Here is a 10,804-nt window from a genome sequence, read left to right as displayed (position 1 = left end):
TTGGCACATGCTGTCCCTGCATGTGACGCTCTGCCTGTTTTCTGTGCTGGGGTTTTTGACCCCTGGATCTCAACTTCTTGCAAAACCATTGAGTTTCTTGGAAATGAGACTAGGATGGCTGAGCCTCCTTCCTCAAAGTTGGCTGGAACATGGAACCTCATTAGCTGACACACCTAATCTTTCAGAGCTGCAGGCATTTTGCGTGTATTAGAAGAACACGGGAGCCTGCTTCATCCACTTCAGAAGCTATATAAGGCAAGTGTGATTATTTTTTTTTTTGGTTTTGTTTCCCTGGTATTGAAATGCAAAGCATCTCTCGCAGCTCAGCTATGACTTCCCCAGCTAGCTACACAAATGCATTGTGAGGCTTGCTAAATAAATACACAGGTTGCACACTGAAACGCTGATGTTTGATGTGCCATCAGTAATTGCTACTTCCTGCCCTTCCAATGGCAAAGAATGTTAATGAGTTGAATCCATCCCTTGAAGCGGATGTCTGAGCATCTTTAGTGAGTATGACAGACGTGGTGCAGGTTGGCAAAGCCAATGCCCTTCACCTAATGCTGCCACGTTGAAATTCCCGTTTTATCAATCACGGCTGCCTCCAGCCTGAGTGGAGGTGGGCACACGGATTGTATAATGGCTTGTCTGCACTGTAGCATCAACTACCCATAGTGCAAGCTGCTGGAGAAGACAGTGGAGATTAGATGAAGGCAAGTCATAGCTTGCGAATGACTGCTGCACAGGAGCTAGCAAGAAACTACACAGGCTGATATATAGCAATAGGTGTTAGCCATAAGTTTAAGATGGTTCTAGTTCTTCCCTGGAGATGAAGGAATAAAGTCCTGACTGTGACTTGACACATTTTCAAAGGTGCGAGAGAGTTTTGTTAATGCTAATTTCTCCTGCAGTGGCATCGCTGTTCTTGCCTGAAGTCGCAATGGATGAAATCTGCAGTGGTAGATGAGATGGGGACGTTAGATGTACAGCAGCTTGTGTCCTCTACACACGTGACTACAGTACCTCCCTCCAGGTGCTGCACCCGATGCCACGATGCCTTGAAATGCCTCCTGCACACTTAGCACGTCTGACACCAGGAAAGCTCCATGCCTTGAAATCGCGAAGGGTCAGGCAGTAAACAAATGCAGTAGGACAGGAATAGCTTGACATCCGAAACCTGGCGGGTGCAAAGCCTGAAGGACTGTGTGGGGGTCAGAGCTCTCAACAGTGCTGAGAATCCTTCAGGCCTCTCCAGCTCAAGGAGCTTTGCAAAGGCTTGGACTAACTTGTTACGCCAGCAGCTCGTGGTGTCTTTCATCTTGGCTTTTAAATCTTTGATCAGTACAACTGACTCTGGTAAGAACTCCACACCAATCCATCTGAAAAGCAACTGCTTTTCCTAGGAAAAAAGGGAGCAAAAGGAGGCTTGTGCAGCCCAGCCTGCCTCTCAACTGTCTGTGAAAGGACTTTTAGGAGAGGGAGCGATACCCGGGGAGTTGGGGCTCACAAAGTGCCTAGAGACAGCAGTGCTGAGCTCTGCTGCTGCTGCTGGGGGTGCCAGACTTCCCTTTTTACCCGTGTCCAGGGAGCAGCACATTTTCCCTCTTCCTCTGCTGCAGTCAGAGCCCTGGAGTCTGGTCGTTTGCTGCTGGGGTCATAAGTAGATCCCAAAATGAGATGTCGACACAAAGGTGGGGGGAGGCAGTTGGTTACCTCGTCCTGTGCTCTGTAGTCTTGGGTACCCAGGTTGTCGCTGTATTGGTCTAGAGGCAAAAGGAATCAATTCGTAGTAGAGGTGATGTCTTTTATTAGACCAACTCGATTTTTGCCAAAAAAGTTATGGGGGGGCAAAAACCGAGTTGGTCTAATAAAAGACATCACCTCTACCGTGAGTTATGATTCCTGTAGTCTATGGGCATTTATACACATCTCTTTGTCGCGCAGTGTGCTGGAGATCTGGTGGGTCAGAGCAGACTCAATTAACCGAGTCTGCTCCGCACACAAGCTGACATGCAGTGTGCCGAGTCGTATGCAGTTGTGTAAGCAGTGCATCAGTGAACAGAAAATGGCTGCAGTGTGCTTTTCGAACTAAAACACCTCCGATATGTTTCAGTTCAAAACTGCCCCACCACCACTTTCTCAGCGCTGACGCACGTTTTGCTGCTTATTCAACTGCATGTGCCGCAGTCCCAGGTGCTTTTAAAGCCCGTGGGGCTGCAGTGCAAGTGTGGGCAAATGCCCTTAGAGCCCAACAGAGGGAGCAAGCATGTGGTGTGCACAAGCTCTGCAGATGTTTTGGATCCCAGATGTGCAGTGACCCTGATTATTGTTAATAGGAGGCCAGTGTCCTGCCAGGCTACCCGCACCAAACTGGTTTGTAAAAGGACAATATGGCAAGGGACAGACGGCAGTCATGAGCGTGCTGCTAACCAGGCGCTGCACAGCCCCTGACCTGAGCTGAGCTGGCCACCGTGTGGGCTCCAAGGTGGTTTGAGATGAAGCCCAATAAATTCAGCTTTCCTGCGTGCAGCTTCCCTGGGGAAGCCCCCTGCCTTCTCGCACCATCCCGGCTGCCTGCACGGTGCACCAGGGAGGAGTGGCCCAGTCACCCCCAGTTAAATACCACACTGCGTCCTGCCGCTTGACAGCAGGGCAGGTTAAATGTTGCGCCACTAAAACCCCAGGCACCAATAAGACAGGTCCCAGGGAAAGAGAGTGCTACAAGCTGTTAACCAGCCCTGGGCGGTCATGCTGGCACGCAGCACGGGCTGCCCGTAGCCCCGAGACGGCTGGTTTTGGACCTTCGAAACGACGTCTGGCATTACGGTGACGGTCGTCGGTGGTGTCCGCGCCAGGCCGGGGCGCCCTGCCGAGCCAGGGGAGAGCGTCTCGTGCGGGAAAGCCAGCGGGTCGGATGGGAGGGGCGTCCGGACCACCGGGGCTGCGCTGTGGCCCCGGTACGGCCCCAGACCATGGCCTCGCTACAGGGGTGGGGGGCAGCGGGGCCCAGGCTCCCATCTAGGCATGTGGGGGCCCGGGGCGAGGCTGGCTGTGGGGCCCCCTTGGGCCCGGGCCCTGCCCAGCACCGCCTAGCTCCAGTCGAGCACCTCTAGCTCCAGCTGAGCACCCTTATTTTCGAGGATAAACTCCCCCAGGCAAACCCTTCTTCCCCACCCCCCACCGGGCAGTGGGAGTTAGTGGTTAGAGCCGCCCCCCCCCCCCCAGTCGCGGCGCCTTTAAGAGGCGGCCCCGGCCGCGCGCTGAGGTTTGTCCGCTCCCGGCCGCCATCTCGGCCCCGCCCGCCATATTGTCTGCGCGCCGCCGCTGCCGCCGCCGCCGCAGGACATGGGTGAGGGGCGCGGGGTGCTGCGCGTGCGCGTCACCCCTCCCCCCGACCCCGACGCGGCCCGGGGGGGCGGGGCGGGCACGTGGCGGTGACTCGACGCGGTTCCGTTGCAGCGCGCGCGCAGTGAGTCCCGGGCCGGGCCCAGGCCGCGGGGATGGCCGGCGGGCGGCGCGGCCCCAACCGCACCAGCTACGGCCGTCCCCCCGCTGTGCGAGCCCGGTGCGGCTGGCGGCTCCAGCTCGTCCGTGTCCGTGCGCTCGCGGGCCAGGTAAGTACGAGCGGGGCGCGGGGCTCCCCCTCCCCCCGCCCCGGTCCGCCCCCGGTCCCCGCGCCGTGACCGCCGCTCGGCCCCGCAGGAGCAGCTCGGGCCCGGGCCTGTCCAGCCCGCCCCTGGCCGCGCAGACCGTGGTGCCTCTGCGGCACTGCAAGATCCCGGAGCTGCCGGTGGAGCGGAGCGTCCTGTTCGAGCTGCAGCTCTTCTTCTGCCACCTGGTCGCCCTCTTCGTGCACTACATCAACATCTACAAGACGGTGTGGTGGTACCCGCCCTCGCACCCGCCCTCGCACACCTCGCTGGTAAGGAGCCCGCCACACGCCTCGAGGAAACCGGCGTTGCTTTTCCTGCGCTCGCGGCCCTGGCGCCGCTGTCCCGTTGCGCCGCGGCGAGGCGTGCGCTTCGCGACTGTGGCAGGGGCGTGCTGGGGTCAGGCGCGTCCTGGCTTCTTACCCTGGCTGGGAAAATGCCGCGCAGCTGCGTCCAAGAAGGCAGCTTTCCTGACCTGCTCTCCCGGCACGGTTCGGTACCGGCCTTGCACCCAGTTCATCGAAACAGGAGTCTTCTCCCTTGTTTGCTCTGAGGGCTGTACAGCCGAGCGAGCAAAATGTGCGGCCGTTTGAACCCCGAGCCTCCAGGCATGGGCCTGCATGTAGGACGTCTGCCAAAGGATTTAGAAATACCTGAAGCCTTGGGTGCGGGTGGAGGATGTTTGCCAGTACGGTTCTGGACTTTTGAGTTTGGAACTAGTTTTGGCTGATTTGGCCTCAGATACAAATTTTAAATAAAAAAAAAATTGGAGAAGCGAGCTCTGTTGTGAGCATGGGGCCCATCTGGCTTCCCCCCAGCAGCCTGGCCACTGCGTGCATCATGACAGGGTTGCCTCCCGTTAAAGATGCAGGTGTCTGGAATTGGTCCCGTTTTATGCAGACCAGTCTGGTGGTGCTGGTAGATTTCTCAGTGAGTCTTAGGGCAAATTTTAGGCACCCTGACACCAGACATGTTGGGGAGGAAGGAGGAGGAATGGCTTGGGTGACTTGCCCATTGCCTGTGGATTTTCTGCTGCCTGTCAGAAAATAGCGAGGTTCCCCTTTGGTCATTGCAGAACTTCCATCTCATCGACTTCAATGTGCTGACGGTGACGACCATCGTCCTCGCGCGCCGGCTGATCGGTGCTATTGTGAAGGAGGTAAGGGCACAGACCGGTGAGCAGTGTCTCCGCTTGTCTCTGTATCTGGGGCACAGGAGGTAGATGAATGCAGCAAAGTGGGCACAGAGCAGCAGTTCTCAACCAGGGTAAAGCAGTGTCCGGGGGTGCCGGAAGATCTTTTTAAAGGGTGTCACAGATGTGGTGGAGTACTAGCACAGTTGGGTCTGCAAGCACCTACCTGTGTTTCACAAGCTAAACCTGGAGATTTCCAGTAGGCATCTACCATGTCATCCTGCCCTGCTGCTGGCTTTTTGAGTGCTGAAAAATTGCTGGGGTATTTTTATGCAGTCAAAAAACACATGAAAGCAAAGAGCTGGCATTTTGCAAAGGGGGTCTTAAGTCTAATGTCAGGCACCTTGAGTGTAAAAAGGCTGAGGCCCTCTGGCCTGGGGCCTTATTCAGGGCAACATAGCAGGCACCAGTAGTGGGAGCTGGTGCCAGGTGTTGAACCCAAAAAGTAGTGCTTGGCAACGAAAAGGTAGGGACTGTAAGTACCACTCCGTATCATTTTGGCCTGACCAGTTATAACCTCAGGAACAAAGGGAGGAGTGGAAAAGCAGAATGGAGGTGGTTGGTGAGACTGGGAGGATTTCTGTGCTGGTTTGTAAATTTGAAGGTGCAGTGAGGCCCAGGATTATAGTTCAGAGTGACTAGAAAGCTTGTGTGCCCCTGAAGCTTCTGCCTTTCTCTTGCCCTGTTCTCAAAGCCTATGAGCTCAAGCTGTAACAGAGCCCAGGCACCATCTCTTTCAGCATGTCTCAGTCCTTTCTTGCCATGTGTTCCCTTTCCAAATCCCAGTCTGTTTTGGACCGCAGTGACTCTGCTCTCTTCCTTAAGGAAAATTCGGTGTTTGGCTTCCTTCACCTTTTCCCTTGCTTCTAGTCAGAGGAAGCTGCCGAACTCAGCAGGGTATATTCACAGGTAGATTCTGCTTCAGAGTCTTTCTGCAGGAAGGCAGAAGCTGGAGACGGCGCTCTTTTCTCACTATATATAGGGGAACAGGCTGATCCTTGTCTTCAGGCTGATGTTGGTGACCTGTCAGGGTACCAGCCTGCACAGTTGTTTGGTTTTGGGCAAGCTCTGGGTAGATGCTGATCTACACTGGGCCTGTCCCACCCACCGGCAGTACCTTGAGGTCACTGCTTCTGCGATAGCTTGGTGCTGACTTGAGTGTCATGCTGAATCACTGCTTGGACCCTCCATTTCCAGAAGAAGGGGAGGTTGTTTGACCTGGGGTTGCAGTCTCCAGTGAGGTCACAGCGCTTCTCGGGGGGTGTGGGTCCCACTGACATTCCCTTGGAAGAGTTGGGCTTGCTGCAGAAGTGGGTGCAGTGGCTTCACTGGGACAGACTGGGAACCACTGGTAACTTCTGTCCTGCTCTGCCTCCTCTTCCCTGCAGGCTTCACAGAGTGGCAAGGTCTCTCTGCCACGCTCTGTCCTCCTGGTGATCACTCGTTTTGCTGTTCTCACCGGGACAGGCTGGAGCCTGTGCCAATCAATAATTCACCTCTTCCGGACCTACTCATTCCTCAATCTCCTGTTCCTGTGTTACCCGTGAGTATCTCATCCCCCCAGCTGAGCTTTGCTGATGAATCCTTAATGCCGCCTCTCCGATCAAACCATGTTCAGAGCCCACATGGGGCAAGATGAGGCTTGAAAGCAAATGAGCTCTTGACTGCCTTGCACTTAGTTTTCTCTTTCTTGACAGATCATAAGGACCACATGGAGTTAGCTTGAGGCTTGGGTCCTTCCCTGAATATCGCAGCCTTTCTAGGCATCGGCCAGAGTGTGCCCCTTGGCCAGGATCTCTGAAAAGGCCCTGCCTTGAGACTTCTTCTTGAGCTCTCCAAAAAGTCCCATTTCTCTCCAGCTTGCCCTGGGCTAGTGCATTTCCTCAGCTTCCCCCTCCTTGCGTTGATCAACTCAGGCACCTTTTCCCTGTCTTGTATTAACTACAACTCTGGAGCCAGCTCCCATTTCCATTCCAGGAGCAGAATTGCTTCCCCGGTCCATTTTCCTTGCCAGGTGGAGAGCAGGGGAGGGCTGAGTGCTGTGCGCAGATGTGGTTCGGGTGTAGAATGGCCCTGTGCCACCATAGTGAGAAGCATCTGCTGAAGGGCTGGGCCTTACCTCCACCACCTCTGAAGGGGTAAAAGGTCGGTGACAGTGATTGGAGGTCAGAGATCTGAGTTGTGGGGGACCTGCAGGTGACCCTGTGAGCATGGATAATGCAGAGATGGAAGAGTTTCACATGGCTGCTGGTGCAGATCATGAAGAACCATCTTTTTGGCTACTGGAACAGGTCCCAGCATTAAGCTGTAATATCATTTGGAGCTTGGTAGCACACATCCAGAATCTGCAGGGCATTTTAGGTGGACCTAACTGCATCCCTTGCCAGAAACCTCCAGTAGATCTGTGGCCTGGTTGGTTCCTTTTAGGAGTTGCACAGGAATCAGCCTTGAAAGTCCTAGACATCATGCAGTGTCTGGCTAATTCTTTCCACTGTAGGGAATGGCTTGGGACTGGTACTGCTGTCACAGTCTGTTCACCCATTCTGCTCTTCCAGGTTCGGCATGTACATTCCCTTCCTCCAGCTGAACTGTGACTTCCGGAAGACAGGCCTCTTCTCACAGGTGGCCAACATTGGCCCGCGAGAGACGGGAGACATGAGCTCCCGGGGCAAGGACTACCTGACAGTACTGAAGGAGACATGGAAGCAGCACACCAGACAGATGTACGGGATGGAGGCCATGCCCACCCATGCCTGCTGTCTCTCCCCGGACCTGATCCGCAACGAGGTGGAGTACCTGAAGATGGACTTCAACTGGAGGATGAAGGAAGTGTTGGTGAGCTCCATGCTCAGTGCCTACTACGTTGCCTTTGTGCCAGTCTGGTTTGTGAAGGTGAGTGAGGGCTGTGAACTCTGACTCCATGTGCTCCTCTTGGGGTTTCACTTGACTCCTTTTTGTAGCTGTGGCCAGACTGGATGCTAAAGCTATGGGAGATGTGAGGTTGTAACCAAGCAGGTCTCGCCCTCTGTCTGTAGAGCAGGTGAGATGACTCAAAGGGCTGTTCTGCGCACAGAGGGGGCTGGGGGACATGTCTTCTCAGGGAACTAGGCTTATTTAGTCCAGAGAAGAGGAGACTGAAGGGGGATTTAATAGCAGCCTTCAACTACCTGAAGAGGGGTTTGAAAGAGGATGGAACTGGACTGTTCTCAGTGGTAGCAGATGACAGAACAAGGAGCGGTGGTCTCAAGTTGCAGCAAGGGAAGTTTAGGTTGGATATTAGGAAGAATTTTCTCACTAGGAGGGTAGTAAAGCACTGAAACAGGTTACCCAGAGAGGTGGTAAACGCTTCATCATTGGAGGTCTTCAAAACCCAGCTAGACAAACTTTGGTTGGGATGATCTAGTTGGAATGGTCCTGTGTTGAGCCAGGGGGTTGGACTAGATGTGACCTCCTGCAGTCTCTTCCAACCCTCTTTCTGTGATTCTACGACTCTCTGCATTTTGCTGGCAGGATGTGGAGTGGAAGGCAGGTTGATTCCCCAAGAAATAAAAGCTGGGACCTAACAGACCCCACCAGGTCCTAGCATGCACAGTGCTTCCCTTGACTTGGGCAGTTGTGTGCATGTGTGTTCGTGGGCCAGTAATCACAGTCACGCTCCCTGGAGCTGAAGAAGGGAGGAGGCCATTTTGTTCATACCAGTGTTTGGTTAAGGAGTCTCTTGTGACCACTCCAGGATGGGGATGATGGGGACTATCTCCTGTCCTGCAGTCCTCTGGGAGGTGGATTTTAATAGAGCTCAGACCACTACAAAAGAAATACTGGCTCTGGAACCAAGAATGGAGCTAGGAGCAACACCCATGTGGGTGCAGCTCCTTGGCTGCTAGGATGAGGCCCAGGTTCATTTGGCCAGGTGCCCCGTGCCTCGACTGCCCTTTCACAGCAGGTCTGGCTGCTTCTCTCGCCCCCCAGAACACGCAGTACTATGACAAGCGGTGGTCATGCGAGCTCTTCCTCCTGGTCTCCATCAGCACCTCTGTGATTCTGATGCAGCATCTCCTGCCAGCCCGGTACTGCGACCTCCTCCACAAAGCCGCGGCTCACCTAGGCTGCTGGCAGAAGGTGGATCCGGCCCTCTGCTCCAATGTGCTCCAGCACCAGTAAGGAACTCCCCGGCTCGGGACAGGCAGGGGGTTGCTCTTGGTGTGCACTGCCTCAAATGGGGCTGAGGCAGGGAGTACATCTGCCATACACCCAGTGGAGAGATATTGTTTCCCTTTGCACTTTGCTTAGCAGCAGGTGAAAAGCAACCAGATCTGCCTCCTGTGTCTGCTTATAAACCTAAGTCCACAGGAGCAGGAGCTATCCTGGCCCCATCCAGCTGCCCTGAGCGGCCCCTTCCCTGCTGTGGTAGGTGTGCACTGGCTTAATGCAAATATTGTGCCATCAGAAATGACTGCCGTCCTGACTCTGGGTGTAGTGCCAGCATCCCCAGCTGAATGGGTGTGGGTGGCCACAGCCAGCCCTGGTCCAAGAAGGGGCTGAGAGAAGACCTGCTGGTTTCTCTTGCAGGTGGACGGAGGAGTGTATGTGGCCTCAGGGGGTGCTGGTGAAACACAGCAAGAACGTGTACAAGGCCGTGGGCCATTACAACGTGGCTGTGCCGTCTGACGTTTCGCACTTCCGCTTCCACGTAAGCTGGCCCCCTCCTTTATTCGAGTCGGTTACGGTTTCAGTATCATTGGTGTCCACAGCTTAAGCTAGATGAATAGAGAGTTGCTGAGTGGGGGCAGTTACTGCCAAGGTCAGACAGCCAGGGCTGAGACAGTGACAGTCTTGTACCTCTCCTCAAGCCCGCCATCTTGGGCAGCTTTCCAGAAAGGACCCAGGCATACTGGCCCTCAGTGTGAGAGCACCAAAGCCCTCCATTGAGAGAGCAGTGGAGATGTGCTGCTGTCTCTGGAGGCAAGAGCCTCCCAGGGCTGCGTCGTGCTATGTGTAGAGCACTCTAGGTGGAAAGCCTGGGTTGCCTGCCCTGCCTTACTGTGTTTTTTTTCCTCCCCCAGTTCTTTTTCAGCAAACCCCTGAGAATCCTGAACATCTTAATCGTGCTGGAAGGAGCCGTCATCTTCTACCAGCTCTACTCCCTGATTTCTTCGGAGAAGTGGCACCAGACCATCTCGTTGGCTCTGATCCTCTTCAGCAATTACTACGCCTTCTTCAAGCTGTTGCGGGACCGGCTGGTGCTGGGAAAAGCCTACTCATACTCGGCCAGCAGAGACTCAGAGCAGAAGCTAAACTGAAGCACTTGGTCTGCTCCAGCTTGTTACAAAAAAAAACAAAACCCCAAAACAACCAACCTCAGAGCTTTGTATTTTTGTTACCACTGCTTTTTTTTCTTTGATAACTGATGTAATTAAAAGGAAAAATCATATTTTTTTACTCCCAACCACTGTTTGCCTGGTTGCTGTGGCCAGATTCCAAAGCTTCACCCCTCTCCTTTGCTGTCCCTTTCATGACCACATGCCATCTGTCTGCGAGGCAACAGACTCGGGTGGCTGAGGCCTTGTCTACTGGAGGTTGTACTTGATTAAACCAGGCTTGGGCCCTTGAGGTGGGGCAGTGCTGTCATGCAGGTATTTCTTTCGGCTCCATTACCTGTCTCTGAGCTGCAACCTGACTAAATGCCCGTCAGCACTTCACCACCATGTCAGGGCAGTTCCTGTTTAATCAAGACTCAGCTTCACCTCATTAAAAAAACCCTGTAGCTCAAAATCCAGCCATGCCTGCTTGTCTCCCTTTGGGGCTCTGTTCATGCTGTGATTCCAGCCACTTTGCTCTGGTTCTTCTGCTGCCTTCTGCCTGGGCTGCAACCACTGTAGGTTGGAAATACTTGGGGAGAACAGGAGTATTCTGTAAAATACATCTTGATTTGAAAAACCATGGCTTGGACCCTCTGCAACAC

The 10,804-nt window shown here is 54.3% G+C and overlaps 1 protein-coding gene across 2 annotated transcripts; it reads left to right on the top strand.

Annotated features, from left to right (window-relative positions):
* The first annotated feature begins 3,702 nt into the window (after positions 1 to 3,702).
* Positions 3,703 to 10,288, top strand: TMEM39B (transmembrane protein 39B). Of its 2 annotated transcripts, XM_090058769.1 has the most exons (7): positions 3,703 to 3,922; positions 4,726 to 4,809; positions 6,231 to 6,385; positions 7,398 to 7,734; positions 8,812 to 8,999; positions 9,412 to 9,532; positions 9,906 to 10,288. In XM_090058769.1, exons 4-7 carry the CDS (start codon positions 7,405 to 7,407, stop codon positions 10,140 to 10,142), a joined length of 876 nt encoding a protein of 291 aa, XP_089914895.1. In that variant the 5' UTR covers positions 3,703 to 3,922; positions 4,726 to 4,809; positions 6,231 to 6,385; positions 7,398 to 7,404; the 3' UTR covers positions 10,143 to 10,288. The 2 variants fall into 2 exon arrangements, with proteins under 2 accessions (XP_089914895.1, XP_089914896.1); XM_090058770.1 differs by lacking the exon at positions 6,231 to 6,385 and having other exon boundaries at positions 3,890 to 3,922.
* The last annotated feature ends 516 nt before the right edge of the window (positions 10,289 to 10,804 follow it).

The sequence above is a fragment of the Crocodylus siamensis genome, chromosome 7, assembly GCF_052110815.1.
Source record: "Crocodylus siamensis isolate JL-2025a chromosome 7, ASM5211081v1, whole genome shotgun sequence".
Taxonomy (NCBI): Eukaryota; Metazoa; Chordata; order Crocodylia; family Crocodylidae; genus Crocodylus; species Crocodylus siamensis.
Note: the sequence above shows the minus strand (reverse complement) of the source record. Positions and strands in the feature narration are given on the sequence as shown.